The sequence below is a fragment of the Ambystoma mexicanum genome, chromosome 1q (assembly GCF_040938575.1).
Source record: "Ambystoma mexicanum isolate Mex_15411 chromosome 1q, UKY_AmexF1_1, whole genome shotgun sequence".
NCBI classification, from domain to species: Eukaryota; Metazoa; Chordata; class Amphibia; order Caudata; family Ambystomatidae; genus Ambystoma; species Ambystoma mexicanum.
In genome coordinates this window covers 1473083166-1473103736 of record NC_090922.1, presented here as the reverse complement: position 1 = coordinate 1473103736, position 20571 = coordinate 1473083166, and the positions used below count along the sequence as shown (strand labels likewise).

Here is a 20571-nt window from a genome sequence, read left to right as displayed (position 1 = left end):
CTTCTTCTGTGTCTACCTCCCAATTTGCAGGTCCCTTCCTCATGTCCACACAAGGACCTCTAGTCTGGAGATGGGGACCATGTTGGCAGCAGTGCACCTACAACTCTACATAGCGACAACACTGCACAGTTGGTAGTGGTGGGAGTGCATGCATTTCCAGGTGGTGAGACTACTAATATGTAACATTTGTGATGTCATGTTAATGGTACTACGTGCTCAAGTATGTTGTTGGTCCGGCATTGCTGTGAGCATTTCAGGTGTTGCAGGTTTCTAATAGTGCCACTGTACATAGTGAGACTGATGTCATGTTGTGGGGATTACTTTGTTTACCTGCAATTAGCATGACATGGCACGGTGTGTCGTGTGGCGGTGATGGGGTTGGGTTGGCTGACATGGCACTGTCCTCTTGTTGCATTTTGCAAGTGGGTATTCATTTTAGCTGCTTCAATGTGTAACTTCACAAAACTGCATTGGTGGTGTCTGTGTGGGTAGGGATGCACACATTGTGACACTTCCAGGTGAACAATCTCAGGCTGACATGGTATTCCCGGTTCATTCTCCAGACATTCAGGATCAGTGTCAGGTTGAGTCATCATTGATTGTCAGATGGAATGTGCCAGGGCAGTGTGCACTCCACAGGGGTGTGATTTCTATGTGAAGTAATTAGCCACTAGCTGTGTACGGGCTGCCTCCCCCCGTGCCCTTTCCCCTCCCATGCGCAGCGGCTGTGCATGTGGTTGGGGATGTGGGGCCACCACCATGTCCACGGCCAGGCCCCGGCGTGTTGCAACGTTGTGCAGGACACATGCTGCCACTATGATCCTGCACACTACTGGGGGAGCGTATAACAGCTGCCCGCCAGAACGGTCAAGGGAGCGAAAGCGTGACTTTAGCACTCCGAATGTGCGCTCCACTATGCCCCTGGTTGTAATGTGGGCTGTGTTATATCTTACCTGGGGTGGCGTGGTGGGGTTCCGAATTGGCGTCATCATGTGGGGGCTGAGAGGGTAGGCACTGTCCCCTGTGGAGGTGGTGATTGGTATCATTGGTGGGGTTGTGACCTTGCTCAGTATCCAACATGCATGCATGTGCAGTGGCATACATACTCACCAAGCAGCCATGTATCGCCATGCCGCCCAGCATCTATGTCCCGGCATAGGGTGGACATTCGGTAAATGAAGCTGTCGTGGGTGGACCCGGGATAGTTGGCATATACTGAGGTGATGATTCCCTTGGCATTACATACTACCTGCACGTTGATGGAATGCCAGTGCTTGCGGTTCCTATAGATGTGCTCTGATGCCCTGGGGGGACGTAGAGCCACATGGGTGCAGTCGATGGCACCTAGCACTTTGGGGAATCGTGCCACTCCGTAAAAATCCAGGGCGGCAGCATGCCTTTCTGCAGGTGTTCTGGGCAGGTATATGTGCCTGCGGACTGATGGGCGTGCAGTCATGATGTTCAAGACCTGGTGTAGGCAGCGTGACTGGGTGGCCTGTGACACCCCACCCACTATGGCACTTGTCCGCTGAAATGATCCAGTGGCTAAGAAGTGCAGTACATTGAGGACCTTCTCCAGGGGGCTGAGTGCTTGGGAGCACAGGGTGGGTGATGTGAGGTCATCCTCCCACTCAGTCACCAGGTCCAGTATGATGTGTGGTGGAAACCTGTACCTCCCATACACCTGGTCATCAGGCATCCCGAAAAGGCTGGTTCTGGGTGTGAATATTCTGGCCCTGACTATCCTCCTCCTCCTCCTTTGGTAGCCCACTGCCACTGCTGCTAGGAACGGTATGTTCATCCTGGCGTCTGAGCTTGTTATTGTTAAAGTCCGCAATTTTATGCTTTGCGCGTGTTCTAGGCGAGCGTGTGACCCGCGCACCCCTGGAATCCAGTTCCCAGTCCAATAGCGTGTGGAAATTCACACGCACCACGGGATACAGCGTGTGACCCGCGCACCCCTGGAATCCAGTTCCCAGTCCAATAGCGTGTGGAAATTCACACGCACCACGGGATACAGCGTGTGACCCGCGCACCCCTGGAATCCAGTTCCCAGTCCAATAGCGTGTGGAAATTCACACGCACCACGGGATACAGGTTCGCTGACGTACTTGCGTGTGTAAGTGGCCGCGCACCCATTAAATACACGTACATAGGCCAATCGCGTGTACGCACACTTTTGTCCAATTACACGCAATGAAATACACGTACATAGGCCAATCACGCGATGACACTCTGACGTGCAGTATTTCCACGTGTGTTCCGTCATCACGTGCTGAGTGGGGAACGCCCGTGCGGGTCACGTCAGACGCGCTTACGCGCTGAGGGACTCTGGTCCAATAGAATCGCGTATGCGTGCTGACGCGCTTACGCGCTAAGGGCCTTTCCTCGGATTTCACGCTGACGTGCAGGATTTTCACGTGCCAAATCACTCCGTATCAAGCTGGCCACCCGAAAACACACGGAACACCACGCTCCTGCCCAGAAGGCCGAGTTACTGCCCCCCAGTGCCCCGAGCAGCCTCCCACGTGCTATCTGCTGCTGCCTGCCTGCCTGCCTGCCTGCTGCCACCGTGCCCTGCCATTTGGTGCCTGCACATCAGCCATCTGCAGGGGTCCAGTTGCTGTGTCCACCCCTGCTGGAACTGAAGACTCCCAACTGGGATTACATCGCTCCACAGCCCAGCCCCAGGACCCAGTTGCCCACCCACACCTGCCTCTGGGGTTGCCATGTCGGGCACTTCCACATCTGGCACCAGTGGCAACCCCAGGCCAGAGGGGCAGAGGGGCACCAGCTTCACTGCCACCGAAGTTGGTGTCCTGGTGGAGCATGTCCTGGGGCAGTATGATGCCCTCTTTGGATCGTCCCGCGCCAGCAAGGAAGGACGGGAGAGGATCTGGGCCGACTGTGTGGTTGCCATCAACGCGGAGGGGGTGGCAACCCGCAACGTCCAGAAGATCAAGAAGCGCTGGGAGGACTTGAGGTCCAGGACCCTTGTGAAGGCCCGGCGCCTCGTGGAGGGGGGCCGGGGCCGCATGAGTTCCATCCAGAAGAGGGTCCTGGAACGCGTACGCCCAGCGCTCCACGCCCAGGTCCTTGAGAGGGAGGCCCGTCTGGAGTTGAGCGGTATGTGTCCAAGCATTACTGTGTGAGACAGGGCATGTTGCGGTGTGCTGGTTCTATGATACTTGCCTGTATGTGTGCCATGGGCCATGTATGCATGTATGTGTGCAGGGACATCATGGTAATGCATGTGCGACCAGTGATGTGTGACCCACATGGTTGTTGCATGTGTTGAAATGCGGCATGGGGAGCCCTATGCAGATTTTGGACATGAGAGCATGCCAGTCTCTGTACCTGGACATGGATGGGGGTGAAGGATGGGTGCTGATGCCAGGTACATATATGGTAGCCATGTCTGTGTGCCTGACCTGCGTGTCTGTGACTTGTGCATGCCATTGATGCATGACACATGTGTGTGACAATGCACAGATTCAGTGACGCACCCAACTTACCCTTGTTTCGCCTGTGTTCGGTGTGTTTGGGGCCAGATGGATGTGACTGAGGTGAAGTGTGTGCATGTGATATGCATGAGCCATGATGCATGTGAGTTACATATCATTGAATGTTTCTAGAGTCCATTGGACATGCATGGAAATGTCCATGGCATGCACCATGCCTGTTACTGTGTGTGTTTTGCCTGGACTGACCCATGTGTTGTGGAGGGACATGATGGAAGTGTACTTTGACAGTGGTGCTCATCTGCTATTGCTTCCTGTCTAGGGGACCATTGTACAGTAGCCTGATGCTTGTGTCTTTTGTCTCCCTCTACGCAGCGGCTAGTGAAGAAGAGGGCGTAGACGGCACTGTGGAGCAAGGCGGCGGGGATGCCCCCACGGCTGCAGCGGAAGGGGTGGGTGAGCCCCCACAGGGGCCTGCTACGGCGGGAGACGGTGAGGAGCCATCCAGGTTGGTGGTTTGCACAGAGGAGGAGGAGGCCGACACTGGTGCACACATGGGGCCTGGTGGGAGCATCCCTGCTGGTGCAAGTGGTGCAGTCCAGGGCCAGGGGCAGGAGGCAGCACAGGTCACCGTGGAGGGGCCTGTGCATGTCACTGTCCCTGACCCTGTGAGTGCACCACCATGCACCAGCAGGGATGCCCCGTCCCAGGCCCGTCCGCAGGTAGAGGGGATGTCCATGTCACCTGACTCCCCTCCACCTGCGGACGTGGTAACCCCTGGCCGCGTGGAGAGGGTCCTGATTGGGGTCGCGATGCGCACGGCTGTGATTCGTGATGACGTGCGTGCTTCCCGGGAGGAGCACGCACGTCATCACGAAGTGCACCGTGCCGACGTGGCCCAATTGGGATCGGCCATGTTCGGGGGTTTCCTGCATGTGTTGGCCAATCTGACGGCCCTCTCCTCCTCTGTGCAGGCTATCCACCGGTCGTTCTCCTTGCCGTCTTCCGGCCCAGATGCCACCAGGGCCCCCTGTGGACCTGCCCCGACCAATGCAGCCAGCTCGGTGGGGATCCCATCCCTGCCACAGTTGGGAGTCGGAGGTCCAGCAGGGGTGGACAACACAGCAAGTGGACCCCAGCAGATGGAAGATGTGACGGCATCATCGGGCAGGGCACGTGCACGACGGCGTCGGTGGTTTCCATCAGCCTGGATGCCGTCGTGCTGGCAGAGGCAGTGGCGTCGGAGGCAGCAGCGGGCTCGACGTGGAAGGCATCATGGCTCGGGGCCATCAAGATCCGAGGGGCAGGCATCGGCCGGAGGGCAGGGCAACCCTGGGATGGTGGTGTGTTCCGTGTGGGAGGAGTTTGGCCAGCGGATAGGTGCGGAGCGGCAGCGGGCAGAAGAGGAGCGGCTCGCCATGGTCAGGGCGGAGTTCTCCATGCGTCGGGCATTGAGGCGGGCTGAGTGCCTCGAGGAAGCTCGCAGGGAGTTTGAGGTGGACATGGGGTTGTCCCTGCGAGACCTCGGGGCCAGGACAGAGTCCCGCCTCCAGGACATCGACATGGAGTTCGATGATGCCCTGGCCAGCAACATCACCAAGTGAGCCGCAGGACTTGCCCGCTGCCTCTGTATATAGTTATTTAGTTAGTTAGTGCTAGGTTTCCTTTATTTATTTTTATTATTTTGGACCGCTCGGACAATGGCCACTTTTTTGTACATATATTTTTCATTAGTTAGTGGTAGGTTTCATTTTTGGTGTTGGGCTCATGGACCCTGGAACATTCCTGTATATAGTTTGTTTTTTTGGGAGATACATTTTTTTAATTTCTTATTGTTTTCACCATGACGTAATGGTTTTTCATGAATTTCCTATTACATGATATTGCTTTGGACAAATTCATTTTAATTTTTTTTTCCTTTGTTTTTTTGTTTATCACTTTTGTTCTCGGACATGGACCATTTATTTACTTAGCCACATCGTTGTATGTTTGAAAATGTCACTTATTTTTGGTATTTAATACATTTTTATATTTTCTTACACTTGTGTTATTTTCTCATTGGTTTGTTACATGTCATGATATGGGTTTTGACATTCACTTGCACCCATTGTGTATGTGTGTGTGACGGACATGTGTTCTTTTGCATACTTGGCATTGGGGTTGTGTCATGTGATTGCATTCACTATGTGGGTGGATGCAATCCTTGCCTGGGTGTTTGTGCTGGGTATGCTGGCCATTACTGCCATGATTGTGTATCGTCAGGACCTGGGGCCAGGGGGACGTGTGTGGGGGCCTGCTGGCAGGTTCCCCACAGTGCTGGGGGGTGGGGGTGGTGGGAGACATGGTTGGGGGCCTGGTGGAGGGTGCCCCTGGTGACTGGGGGGGTGGGGGTGGTGGGAGACATGAGTGGGGGCCTGGTGGAGGGTGCCCCTGGATGGTGGGGGGTGGGGGTGGTGGGAGACATGAGTGTGGGCCTGGTGGAGGCTGCCCCTGCACAGCTGGGGGGTGGGGGTGGTGGGAGACATGAGTGGGGGCCTGGTGGAGGGTGCCCCTGGATGGTGGGGGGTGGGGGTGGTGGGAGACATGGTTGGGGGCCTGGTGGAGGGTGCCCCTGGTGACTGGGGGGGTGGGGGTGGTGGGAGACATGAGTGTGGGCCTGGTGGAGGCTGCCCCTGTACTGCTGGGGGGTGGGGGTGGTGGGAGACATGGTTGGGGGCCTGGTGGAGGGTGCCCCTGGTGACTGGGGGGGTGGGGGTGGTGGGAGACATGAGTGGGGGCCTGGTGGAGGGTGCCCCTAGATGGTGGGGGGTGGGGGTGGTGGGAGACATGGTTGGGGGCCTGGTGGAGGGTGCCCCTGGTGACTGGGGGGGTGGGGGTGGTGGGAGACATGAGTGGGGGCCTGGTGGAGGGTGCCCCTGGATGGTGGGGGGTGGGGGTGGTGGGAGACATGAGTGTGGGCCTGGTGGAGGCTGCCCCTGCACTGCTGGGGGGTGGGGGTGGTGGGAGACATGAGTGGGGGCCTGGTGGAGGGTGCCCCTGGATGGTGGGGGGGGTGGGAGACATGGTTGGGGGCCTGGTGGAGGGTGCCCCTGGTGACTGGGGGGGTGGGGGTGGTGGGAGACATGAGTGTGGGCCTGGTGGAGGCTGCCCCTGCACTGCTGGGGGGTGGGGGTGGTGGGAGACATGGTTGGGGGCCTGGTGGAGGGTGCCCCTGGTGACTGGGGGGGTGGGGGTGGTGGGAGACATGAGTGGGGGCCTGGTGGAGGGTGCCCCTGGATGGTGGGGGGTGGGGGTGGTGGGAGACATGAGTGTGGGCCTGGTGGAGGCTGCCCCTGCACTGCTGGGGGATGGGGGTGGTGGGAGACATGAGTGGGGGCCTGGTGGAGGGTGCCCCTGGATGGTGGGGGGTGGGGGTGGTGGGAGACATGGTTGGGGGCCTGGTGGAGGGTGCCCCTGGTGACTGGGGGGTGGGGGTGGTGGGAGACATGAGTGGGGGCCTGGTGGAGGCTGCCCCTGCACTGCTGGGGGGTGGAGGTGGTGGGAGACATGGTTGGGGGCCTGGTGGAGGGTGCCCCTGGTGACTGGGGGGGTGCGGGTGGTGGGAGACATGAGTGGGGGCCTGGTGGAGGGTGCCCCTAGATGGTGGGGGGTGGGGGTGGTGGGAGACATGGTTGGGGGCCTGGTGGAGGGTGCCCCTGGTGACTGGGGTGGTGGGGGTGGTGGGAGACATGAGTGGGGGCCTGGTGGAGGGTGCCCCTGGATGGTGGGGGGTGGGGGTGGTGGGAGACATGAGTGTGGGCCTGGTGGAGGCTGCCCCTGCACTGCTGGGGGGTGGGGGTGGTGGGAGACATGAGTGGGGGCCTGGTGGAGGGTGCCCCTAGATGGTGGGGGGTGGGGGTGGTGGGAGACATGGTTGGGGGCCTGGTGGAGGGTGCCCCTGGTGACTGGGGGGGTGGGGGTGGTGGGAGACATGAGTGGGGGCCTGGTGGAGGGTGCCCCTGGATGGTGGGGGGTGGGGGTGGTGGGAGACATGAGTGTGGGCCTGGTGGAGGCTGCCCCTGCACTGCTGGGGGGTGGGGGTGGTGGGAGACATGAGTGGGGGCCTGGTGGAGGGTGCCCCTGGATGGTGGGGGGTGGGGGTGGTGGGAGACATGGTTGGGGGCCTGGTGGAGGGTGCCCCTGGTGACTGGGGGGGTGGGGGTGGTGGGAGACATGAGTGGGGGCCTGGTGGAGGGTGCCCCTGGATGGTGGGGGGTGGGGGTGGTGGGAGACATGGTTGGGGGCCTGGTGGAGGGTGCCCCTGGTGACTGGGGGGGTGGGGGTGGTGGGAGACATGAGTGTGGGCCTGGTGGAGGCTGCCCCTGCACTGCTGGGGGGTGGGGGTGGTGGGAGACATGGTTGGGGGCCTGGTGGAGGGTGCCCCTGGTGACTGGGGGGGTGGGGGTGGTGGGAGAAATGAGTGGGGGCCTGGTGGAGGGTGCCCCTGGATGGTGGGGGGTGTGGGTGGTGGGAGACATGAGTGTGGGCCTGGTGGAGGCTGCCCCTGCACTGCTGGGGGGTGGGGGTGGTGGGAGACATGAGTGGGGGGCCTGGTGGAGGGTGCCCCTGGATGGTGGGGGGTGGGGGTGGTGGGAGACATGGTTGGGGGCCTGGTGGAGGGTGCCCCTGGTGACTGGGGGGGTGGGGGTGGTGGGAGACATGAGTGGGGGCCTGGTGGAGGCTGCCCCTGCACTGCTGGGGGGTGGGGGTGGTGGGAGACATGGTTGGGGGCCTGGTGGAGGGTGCCCCTGGTGGCGGGGGGTGGGGGTGGTGGGTGACATGAGTGGGGGCCTGGTGGAGGGTGCCCCTGGTGGCGGGGGGGTGGGGGTGGTGGGAGACATGAGTGTGGGCCTGGTGGAGGCTGCCCCTGCACTGCTGGGGGGTGGGGGTGGTGGGAGACATGAGTGGGGGCCTGGTGGAGGGTGCCCCTGGTGGTGGGGGGGTGGGGGTGGTGGGAGGCATGGGTGGGGGCCTGGTGGAGCCTGCCCCTGCACTGCTGGGGGGTGGGGGTGGTGGGAGACATGAGTGGGGGCCTGGTGGAGGGTGCCCCTGGATGGTGGGGGGTGGGGGTGGTGGGAGACATGGTTGGGGGCCTGGTGGAGGGTGCCCCTGGTGACTGGGGGGGTGGGGGTGGTGGGAGACATGAGTGTGGGCCTGGTGGAGGCTGCCCCTGCACTGCTGGGGGGTGGGGGTGGTGGGAGACATGAGTGGGGGCCTGGTGGAGGGTGCCCCTGGTGACTGGGGGGGTGGGGGTGGTGGGTGACATGAGTGGGGGCCTGGTGGAGGGTGCCCCTAGATGGTGGGGGGTGGGGGTGGTGGGAGGCATGGGTGGGGGCCTGGTGGAGCCTGCCCCTGCACTGCTGGGGGGTGGGGGTGGTGGGAGACATGAGTGGGGGCCTGGTGGAGGGTGCCCCTGGATGGTGGGGGGTGGGGGTGGTGGGAGACATGGTTGGGGGCCTGGTGGAGGGTGCCCCTGGTGACTGGGGGGGTGGGGGTGGTGGGTGACATGAGTGGGGGCCTGGTGGAGGGTGCCCCTGGTGACTGGGGGGGTGGGGGTGGTGGGAGACATGGTTGGGGGCCTGGTGGAGGGTGCCCCTGGTGACTGGGGGGGTGGGGGTGGTGGGAGACATGAGTGTGGGCCTGGTGGAGGCTGCCCCTGCACTGCTGGGGGGTGGGGGTGGTGGGAGACATGAGTGGGGGCCTGGTGGAGGGTGCCCCTGGTGACTGGGGGGGGTGGGGGTGGTGGGTGACATGAGTGGGGGCCTGGTGGAGGGTGCCCCTAGATGGTGGGGGGTGGGGGTGGTGGGAGGCATGGGTGGGGGCCTGGTGGAGGGTGCCCCTGGTGGCGGGGGGTGGGGGTGGTGGGTGACATGAGTGGGGGCCTGGTGGAGGGTGCCCCTGGTGGCGGGGGGGTGGGGGTGGTGGGAGGCATGGGTGGGGGCCTGGTGGAGCCTGCCCCTGCACTGCTGGGGGGTGGGGGTAGACATGAGTGGGGGCCTGGTGGAGGGTGCCCCTGGATGGTGGGGGTGGTGGGAGACATGGTTGGGGGCCTGGTGGAGGGTGCCCCTGGTGACTGGGGGGGTGGGGGTGGTGGGTGACATGAGTGGGGGCCTGGTGGAGGGTGCCCCTGGTGACTGGGGGGGTGGGGGTGGTGGGTGACATGAGTGGGGGCCTGGTGGAGGGTGCCCCTGGTGGCGGGGGGGTGGGGGTGGTGGGTGACATGAGTGGGGGCCTGGTGGAGGGTGCCCCTGGTGGCGGGGGGGTGGGGGTGGTGGGAGACATGAGTGTGGGCCTGGTGGAGGCTGCCCCTGCACTGCTGGGGGGTGGGGGTGGTGGGAGACATGAGTGGGGGCCTGGTGGAGGGTGCCCCTGGTGGCGGGGGGGTGGGGGTGGTGGGAGGCATGGGTGGGGGCCTGGTGGAGCCTGCCCCTGCACTGCTGGGGGGTGGGGGTGGTGGGAGACATGAGTGGGGGCCTGGTGGAGGGTGCCCCTGGATGGTGGGGGGTGGGGGTGGTGGGAGACATGGTTGGGGGCCTGGTGGAGGGTGCCCCTGGTGACTGGGGGGGTGGGGGTGGTGGGTGACATGAGTGGGGGCCTGGTGGAGGGTGCCCCTGGTGACTGGGGGGGTGGGGGTGGTGGGAGACATGGTTGGGGGCCTGGTGGAGGGTGCCCCTGGTGACTGGGGGGGTGGGGGTGGTGGGAGACATGAGTGGGGGCCTGGTGGAGGGTACCCCTGGTGACTGGGGGGGTGGGGGTGGTGGGAGACATGAGCAGGTGTGCAGGGTAGTCCCCTGTTTTGTGGGCTGCCTGCAGGGGCCGTCGAGGGTGACAGGACCCACCCAGCCTAATCGCGTGTGTAACTTCGCACGCACCCCTGTAATACACGTACCAAGCCAAATCGCGTGTGATAATTCCCGCGTACCCCTGAAATACACGCGCCCAGGCTATTCGCGTGTGGAAATTCCCGCGCACCCCTGAAATACACGTACCCTGCTGTAATCGCGTGTGGGACTTCCCGCGCACCCCTGTAATACACGCGCCCAGCCTATTCGCGTGTGGAAATTCCCGCGCACCCCTGAAATACACGCGCCCAGGCTATTCGCGTGTGGAACTTCCCGCGCACCCCTGAAATACACGCGCCCAGCCTATTCGCGTGTGGAACTTCCCGCGCACCCCTGAAATACACGCGGCCAGGCTATTCGTGTGTGGAACTTCCCGCGCACCCCTGAAATACACGTACCCTGCTGTAATCGCGTGTGGGACTTCCCGCGCACCCCTGAAATACACGCGACCAGGCTATTGGCGTGTGGAACTTCGCGCGCACCCCTGTAATACACGTACCAAGCCAAATCGCGTGTGATAATTCCCGCGCACCCCTGAAATACACGCGCCCATGCTATTCGCGTGTGGAAATTCCCGCGCACCCCTGAAATACACGTACCCTGCTGTAATCGCGTGTGGGACTTCCCGCGCACCCCTGTAATACACGCGCCCAGCCTATTCGCGTGTGGAAATTCCCGCGCACCCCTGAAATACACGCGCCCAGGCTATTCGCGTGTGGAACTTCCCGCGCACCCCTGAAATACATGCGGCCAGGCTATTCGCGTGTGGAACTTCCCGCGCACCCCTGAAATACACGTACCCTGCTGTAATCGCGTGTGGGACTTCCCGCGCACCCCTGAAATACACGCGGCCAGGCTATTCGCGTGTGGAACTTCCCGCGCACCCCTGAAATACACGTACCCTGCTGTAATCGCGTGTGGGACTTCCCGCGCACCCCTGAAATACACGCGGGCAGGCTATTCGCGTGTGGAAATTCCCGCGCACCCCTGAAATGCACGTACCCTGCTGTAATCGCGTGTGGACCTTCCCGCGCACCCCTGAAATCCACGTACCCGGCCAAATCGCGTGTGAGACTTCCCGCGCACACGTATTTTTTGTCAGCGTGTCCGTGTTTGTGGGTACCCCTTTGCACGTCATTTGTCCTGGAGGGCCACAGTATAGGACATTCATCATGGCAGTATATGGGTGCTATTTGTTGGCGCACCTTTTGGCGCACATTTCTTACAGCCGCTGAGACGCTACCGCCTGCTTTCTTGTGGCGGTCGTGTTTGTGCCTGTGCGCTGGTTTGAGCGTGCGCTTTTTTGACCTATTCTATTCCATGAATACGTGTTGTAGGCGAGCGTGTGGGCGTTCTGCGCACTTTTACCCTGTGCTTCCCCCGTGACGCCCACATTTTGGCAAGTTGTTCCCCATTCCGAGTGTTACGCCCCGTGTTCCGCCTACTTTTGTTGCGTGCGCCGCGCTATGTGCGATTTTCGCTGTGGACTGTGCGATTTTCGCTGTGACCTGGCGCATGCCGTTAGATGGCCTGTGCGCCAACGTGCGCCGCGCACTTTCTTATCGCACGTCCGATGGTTTTCTCGCGCACGGCCTTCCATGAATCGATGTGCGCTGCTTTTCGTGCGATTTTCGCTATTCCACTGCGATTTTCGCTATTCCACTGCGATTTTCGCTATTCCACTGCGAATCGCACGTTTTTGGCCACTTGCGCCGCGCTAATTATTCCATGAATCGGCCTGTGAGTTTCTTCCATTAGGAACCTTTAACCCCAGTCCAGTGACCTCCGCTGATGCCCATTTCTCTGCCTCCAGGAAGCTTATCTGCTGGCTCATGCACAACTGCTTCTGACAAACGAAATCAACAAAAAGCCTGCAGATGAATCTACCAACACTGGCCCTCATTATGAGTTTGGTGTTAAAAATGGCAGAAACAGAGAAATGAAAATGGGAGCTAGCAGAATTAGCCATGGGGTAATCCACACATGGAATTACAGCTAGCATCCAAAAAAGGTAATTCTGCTGTATTATGAATTGAAATACCAATGAAATACTGCCAAAAGTGGTCGGTTATTCCTCTAAAAACACAGTGCTGTTACCTCCACCCAAAAGGAGATGGTCAATGCAAACAGTTGAGTAAAATGTAGCCACAGGTTCACACAATGGACTCAGAAAGGCACCTGGGAGTTGTTTGTGTGCAGCATTCCCCATCGGCAGAAGCAAAGGTGAAGTTTCTGCTTCCCTCCCCCGCCAACTGAGTGCACAAAGCTGCTGGAGCAGCGCTCCTGGGAGAAAAAGAAAGCAAAGGCAAACCCTGCTAGGCTCTTCCCACTCTGATGGGATTATTTAAATTGAAAAAATACCGAAAAATTGAAAACGAAAAAAAATGCAGTGTTTTGTTGTTTGCCTGTAAATCACTCATGTTTGGCTGCATCTTGTTGCTGTTGTAGAAGTTCTGTGTCCATTTGCATATCTTCATGCCAGAAATGCGCACTCTATAAGAATGCCGCCACGTTCTAGGGCCGAGTTGTCTTAACTGCATGACTGCTGCTCCCTTTGCAATTGGCTGCCTCCTCCTCCTCAGCCAATCGGAGGTGCCGGCAGGCAGTTGCCGGCCCTCCAACAAAGGCCCACTTCTAGACCCCTGTCTGTGCCTGTCTTGGCCTTGCTGCGATTGGGGCCCCATATCTCACTAGTAGGATAGAAATGCGCCTTGATACTGGGCACTGTCTACATGCGGACCTGGACCTTGGTATCCTCCCTTCCGACATCACGTGAGTGCTGACTGTTGGCTCTGTTACCTGACCCTCCCTTAACTTGTGATCACTGTGCCATCCCAACTGGCAGTTGTCACCTACACTACTTGCTCAAAACTGTTCACTTTTGTCCCACCTGTCTGAGTCCTCATTTCCATTGCCTGCACCTGGGTACTTCAGTGCTGTAATACCTTTAAAAAGAAAATAACTAAATAATCGGATTTAGGTTGTGCTCACAATGCATGAATGCATGGTCTGCAGACTCTCTCTCTATCGCCTGTCTCTTCTCTTATCTAGCCACCTTCTATCGGCCACCTGGCCAGTCCACCCTCTTCCTCACGGAATGGGCTGACCTGGCATCTTCTCTCCTTTCCTCCTCCTCCCAACTCCTCCATCTTGACTCTCCTGACTGCTCAGGAACTTTCTGCAACCTATGCGACTCTCTCGCTCTCTCCGTTCTACTTTTTTGGTTCGACGCACACTCTTGCCCACACCATGGATGCTCTCATCTGCACAGAAATCCCTCTCTCTATCCCTCTCACTACCTCACTCTCCTGGACTGATCACTCTCTTCTGTCTTCTCACTTAAAGCTTTCTTCTCTTATAGCACTGGCACACCCTGCATTGCCTCCCACCTTCAAAGTCACCCGACCTATGAAAAGAGTGTCAGTGGCTACCTTTGCCTCTACCTACTCCCCTCCTCCTACTCATGCGACTAATTCCCACCCTGACACAGCCCGCTCTAACTTTCACCTTTCCACCTCCAACACTCTCAAAATCCTCGCCCCTGTCATGAGGGTCCAACTGAAGCCTGCCAAAAAGTGCAACTCTTGGTACGACTCTGATTTGGCTGACCTTAAACACAAGTGTAGGGCAGCGGAACGGAAATGGGGATCTTCCGGCGCACCCTCTGACAAGCTGGCCTGCCGCCTTCTGCAAATGCAATATAGATTCTGCATCCGGTCCAAGAAAAGAGTCTATATTCAAGCCGGCATCTCCGCAGCATTCAACAACACAGCCAAACTTTTCAAAGTCTGCAAGGAACTGGCCAACCCTATTGCAGCCTCATCCACAACTGCACCTAGCCAGGCCATTTGCACAGTACTGGCTGCACACTTCACCGCCAAAACACAGGACATCCTGTACCCTCTCTCCTCCGCACCCACTCATGCACCATCATCTCTTGGGCTCCCCTCGGCCGCCCCCATCCTTCCTCCTCCTCTCTCCTCCCTCTCCCCTGTCACACCTGAGGAGGTATCCAGACAAGTCCGGTCTATGAAAGCATCTTACAAAACAGGTGGACCCCTGCACCTCCAAAACCATTAAGGACAACATTGACGCTCTCGCTCTGGCCTTGGCAGACCTCTGCAACCACTTCCCCAAGCACTCTCTTGTGCACCCACTGCTCAAAAGAACCTCTGCCAATGCTTCCACTCCGGCAAACTATCGCCTGATCTCTATCACTCCTTTCCTGGGCAAACTCTTGGAGAAGTTGGCTATCTCTTAGCTTACCCTCCACACCGAAACTGCTGGCTGTCTCCATGACCATCAGTCTGGCTTTAGAGCATCCAGAGGCACGGAAGCTGCTCTTCTGAACACCCGTGAAGACCTGCTCTCAAATCTTGATTCTAACTCTCCTTCTGTCCTCATCCTTCTTGACCTCTCTTCTGCTTTCGATAAGGTAAACCACAACATCCGGATCTCCCGTCCGCATGAACAGGCTCTGGCATGGCTAGTGTCCTTTCTCTCAGATCATCCCTCCCAGGTGGAACGTGGGTCTTTTCTCTCAGCTATCACTCTCTCTACTTGTGGCGTTCCCTAGGGATCTAATATATCCCCGTCATTCTTTAATGTCTACATGGCTCCTTTGCCCACAGGATCTCTGTCTTCACCTCCAACTTTCAGTGTAATGCGGATGACACACAGATCCCTTTTAAGCTACCCTTGGCCTCTTCCTCGCTCATCCCTGACTGTCTGTCTGCAGTTCAGTTCTGGTGTGCTGCAAATTATATCTACCTTAATGCCAGTAAAACAGAGGTCGTCCTCATTGGGACCCCTGCTCCCGCTTTCCCACTTCCACTCTGGCCGGCCTCCCTGGTTCCTCCACCCTCACCCACCAGTGAGGCAAAAAACCTGGGGGTCATCTTCGACTTCACTCTCTCCTTTTCCTCTCACATCTCGGACATCTCTAAAAAGTCCCACTACCAGCTACACCTCCTCTGAGGTACTCTACCTTTTCTCACTTTTCCCCAGAGGCTCACTGTCTCCAGAGCCCTGTTTCTCTATAGACCGGACTACTGCAACAGTCACTTTCTCAATTTTCCTACTTCTACTCTCTGACCTCTTCAACTAATCCAGAACAGAACTGCAAAACGTATCCATGACCTCAAGCCCAGGGACCGCATCTCTCCGGTGCTGAAATCCCTCTACTGGCTCTCCGTGGCTGCAAGGATCAAGTTCAAGGCCCTCTGCATAGTCGACAAGGCCTTCTGAGACCAGGGCCCGCAATATCGACAACGCTCTCTTCCTAAATACTCTCCTTCTAGAGCCCTCCGCTCGGTCTCCTCCATCTCACTGCGGGTGAGCCATTTCTCCAGAAAGAGATTTGGGAGTAGGTCTCTATACTCTGAAGGTGCCTCCCTCTGGAACAGTCTCTCTGCCTCACTCTATCTTGAGCCAGACCTCCTCAAGTTCCGAAAACTCCTCAAGACCTTCCTCTTCGCTTCCTCTTTCTCTCTCCCTCTCCCCTGCTAACCTCCTTTCCCTTCTCTCCTGCTTCCCTCCTCCTTTATCCTCCCCAACTGTGCTCAGTTTTGCTAACTGGTTGCCTGGTGCACCTCCAGAGCCTCATAGGTCCCAGGCTCCCCCACCAGTCCTACACTTGCCTCTGGGCCTCTGCACACTGCCTGGCACTACTGCACTTGGAATAGGTTCCACGAGAGGGGCAACCTCTCTGCACTTAACCCAGGCCCCTGATGGACTGGGCGCACGTGTTCCCCCTCATTCGCACTTCCTGTCTGCGCACTTGCACGACCTTGAATGCACTAGGCCTAGCAAGATCATTTTCCTTGTCATCCTTTTGCCCCCCCACTCCCTAGATTGGTTGCGCCTGAAACACTTGTGCATAGGTGCATTAGAGATGACCAATCATCAATCAATCTGATTGTCGTCAGGCCTAGTACGGTAGTTTATTGTTCTGTATGTCCTTTCCCCCTGCTTCCCCCTTCTTCTCTCCCCACTCTAGTAATGCACTTGGGACTATCTGACAAGTTGTTAGGCCTAGTACAGCAGTTTACTGATTGTAAGCCCTTTCCTTCTCCTCCCCCCCATTCTCCCTTTCCCTCGTGTCATGCACTTGCACTAGTAGAAATGCCTCAGGCCTAGTATGATAGTTATTTTTTGTTAGATAATTCGGAAACCTCTAGGCCTAAGAATGACCACTGTATTCCCTTGTTCCCCTCCCTCCTTGAAGCACTTTGAAGCACTTGCACTTCACCTGTGTATTAGCGCTTTACAAATAAACAATTACAATTTTTTACAATTACATAATGGGCTGCACCTTCCCTAAACACACTTCCTAACACCATACTGCTACTAGCGGTTGCAAATCTGCAGATCCAGCACCTCCTGTTCTATACTGAGGTCCAGATGTAGGAACAGAGCACAGATTATTGCTCCAAGCTTCTGATGCACTGTCAATCTGGAGAAGACTACTGTAATAATGGTACTTCTGTACACTTTGGTAGCGTCTTAACATAGCTTTATTTCAAGTTACTTTAAGCTAACAGATAGGGAACCACTGGGTCCCATCACCCAGGCTCAAATGCCATGAGCTGGAACCGTCACACTGCATTCATAACCAAACATTCCACTACTTCACATCAGCATTCCATGCACACATAACAAGTAATTCACAACATATCTCCTTCCTTGCCACAAACAACACAAACACATGCAGCACATCACAACTCATCTCCTTCCATTCCAACAACCCAACATAAACAAGTACTTCACGTAAAGCCAACACCCATCACCCACACTGCACACATACACTACAACAAAAGTCTGCCACACATTGGGTGCACCATGAATTTGTAAAAAGGGATGAGGCAATTCCACCTCCATGCTGGACAACAAAGGCAAGTGGGAGCCATATGTCTTCATCCTCTTACACAACAGGATAGCACCTTCCACCGTTTAGAACTCCTCCCTGGAGAACCACAACATGGATATCAACTTACACCAAGACGTGCACCTTTTTATTGAGGGATGCATTTATACATTTCTGGGACGCTATCCCTATGCTTCACTTCACTCCAAATAATATGGGACGCTAGCCCTACACTTCACTTCAAACAATATGGGGCGCTATCCCTACACTTCACCTCAAGTAATACGGGACGCTATAACTATGCGTCACTTCACTACAAATAATATGGGACGCTATCCCTACACTTCACTTCAAACAATATGGGACGCTATCCCTACACTTCACTTCAAATACTGTGGGACGCTATCCCTACACTTCACATAATGTGGGACGCTATCCCTACACTTCATATAATGTGGGACGCTATACCTACACTTCACTTCAAATAATATGGGATGCTATCCCTACACTTCACTTCACTTCAAATGATACTCGCACTTCATACTAACATTCAGCAATAACGACTTACACCCTTCACGTGTTGCCCTTAACTTCTCCTGAAATAACCCTCACAACACGTAATAAATACTCCAAATTGTTACAGCTATGAGTCCATGTTGCTTTGCAACTTAAATCTGCAATGCCTCAAAAGATTATGACTAGATCACTAATATACATGCTCTTACTTCATGCCATACCAGACATACTTCATGCAGTTCCAATTGTTGCGCTTAAAACAATAACTGTATTCTTATGAAATCCAAAAAAGAGTCAAATATGTATCTGCAATTTCTCAAAAGAAATTGTATATTTAATTGCATCATACCATGACCATCCGTACTACACCTTGCAATGCAGCACTCAATCTTTCCGGTTTTCCTCAGTTGTAACAAACACACATTTACTCATTTATATGTAGCCTAATCTTAAAAGGATATATATCCGCTTTGCAGGCCTCTCCTACAATATTTGTAGGCCTCTCCTTCAATACCAGCTTTGAATGCTTCTTCTGTTAGATTTGCTGGGCATACAAATAACTTTTACACCCCGAAGTGCTCTCGCTACTTCAAAATGCGCCGGACTGACGCACTACTTCAGAATGCACTGCTTCCTCCTTAATCACACACATTAGATGCTGATTCTAATAGGTCGCAGTTTATCAAAAGGCGCCGGACTGGCGCTCTACTTCAAAATGCACTGCTTCCTCCTTAATCTCACACATCAGGCGCTGATTCTCATTTGTCGCAGTTTATCTCTTAATGCCTGTTGCAGGCTTATCCTGCCACACGCCCTTACGTTGTACGCCTCATTTCGCATCGGTTTAGGGGTTTACTTCATTTCCGGGTTGACATCATCACGCTATAGGCTCGCAGACAGGTCCTTTCCTCTACAGCTCAGACGCTTACCATCTCAGAGAACAAATTCTCAGGAGCACGTAGAACTGTCATCAAGCTACGCCAGGAGAGCCTCTCATGGAACATTGAGTATCTTCATTCCTAAACTTATCCAACTCCCCCGAATGTCTATGTGACGTCATCAGTCACCAATTCATCACAGAGCATTACTGAGCTCTCACTGTCCAACGGCCATTATTTTACCAAACACACGATGTAAAGCAAAACGTTCCCTTAGGAGGCGGTCACGGCGCAGCAACTCACACTCACGCTGCGCTGGGATGCCCCCTTCTTCTTCACTGGTTCCCTGAGCCTGTGCTTGGGCTTTACTTCACAGCACACCCTTTGCGCTTCGCCCCTTTCTTGGGGCCTGCTCCACAGCAAGGGCTTCACCTCAGCTTTGGGGCTTTCTCTTTTAGGGTTCCTCCTAGCCTCACCTTTTTGTTTGCTGCTGCTTAAACTTCTCCCTTTTTGGAGGCCTGCTTCACCTTCGGGTGCTTTGCTACTGCTTAAACTGCTCTCTTTTTCGAGCTCTATCCCTTCACTGTGCTTCCATTTCTGCTTTCAAATCTTAGACCCATGTCTCTGCGCACGCAGGAGCTTCCCCCTTCTATTTGCCCTGGGTGATGGGACTTACTTCTAATCTTTTGGGGGCAGTGGTTCCTCTCATTCTTCTGTTGCTCCCCACTCAGCAGTCTTCTTCTTCTTCTTCTTTGCGCATGTTCTTAGGTTCAGTAATCCTCATCACCAGTGTAATAATGGTACTTCTGTACACTTTGGTAGCTTCTTAACATAGCTCTATTTCATTTTAATTTAAGCTAACAGATAGGGAACCACTGTGTACAATAACCCAGGCTCAACTGACATGGGCTGGAACCTTCACACTGCATTCATCACCAAACAGTCCACTACCTCACATCAGCATTCCATGCATTCCCAACAAGTACTTTACAACAACTATATATGCCAGGAAAGCCATCACGAGAATCTACATCCTGGGAAGGTGTACAGACGACGTTACTTCCAACCCTCTGACAGACAGTGCTGAGAAAGAGAGTATTGACTGTCAATTCGGGGATGAATTACATTGGCTGAGGCTAAGCATCTCGGAACTGAACCAACATATTTATCTCATGTTAGACATAAACAAAGAAAAATGTTTTTGTCTTCTTGCTGTCAATGTAGCACAGCTGCTTCCCTTCTGTGCTCCTCCCTAAGCTCTTACACCCCTGGATTCCTCACCCCAGCATTACCTTCCCCACTTGTGCTTCTTCTCCAGGCCCCTCCACATGTTATTCTGTCACTTGGTGCTACTTCACTCACCTGTGCTCCTGTGCTCGCCCCCTTGTGCTTCCTCCCTCTGTCCAGCCCCTCCCCACTTTCATCATCCAATGTACATCCTTCATGCAACCCCCTCTTGCTCCAATGTGCATCTCTCACGTGCATTCTTCTCCTTTCCCAGTGACAGACAGATACTGTTGTGGGTGATGGCACTAGAACCATGTGAGAAGGCAGGGAAGATTAAAGCACAACAACTAATGTGTATGTTGATAATTAACATATGTCTTTGTGAAAACCCCTTAATTATTAGAACTATAGTCTCCAGTCCCAAGAAGTGTTGAAAGAACAAAACATTGGGAATGGGAGAATATTAATACTAATTCACAAAATAGCATTGAAATATTCAAAAATGTACCTTCCAAATATCGCGTCCTATATGCATCTTCAGGAAAGATGCCACGCAGGTATGTGATGCAAGACACTGCAACAGCCATCATCCTTTTCACAAATACCACAGACTGCTGTTGCGTTTTTATCTCGATGGGAAAGAGAACAGCCCACTGTTGAGGTATAAACAATAAATCCCAAATCAGTCATTTATATATAAATGTAACACTAGCAAATTCCAAGAGTATTCAAAAGTAAGGTAT

General features: G+C 55.7%; 1 protein-coding gene across 1 annotated transcript in view; it reads right to left on the bottom strand.

Moving 5' to 3' along the window:
• LOC138549910 (HORMA domain-containing protein 1-like) overlaps nt 1-20571 on the bottom strand; it is a 1553847-nt gene that overhangs the window by 1503962 nt on the left and 29314 nt on the right. Inside the window, exon 4 of the mRNA XM_069642372.1 lies at nt 20337-20481. Within this exon, the coding sequence (XP_069498473.1) occupies nt 20337-20481 (145 nt within the window). The remainder of the gene's footprint in view (nt 1-20336; nt 20482-20571) is intronic.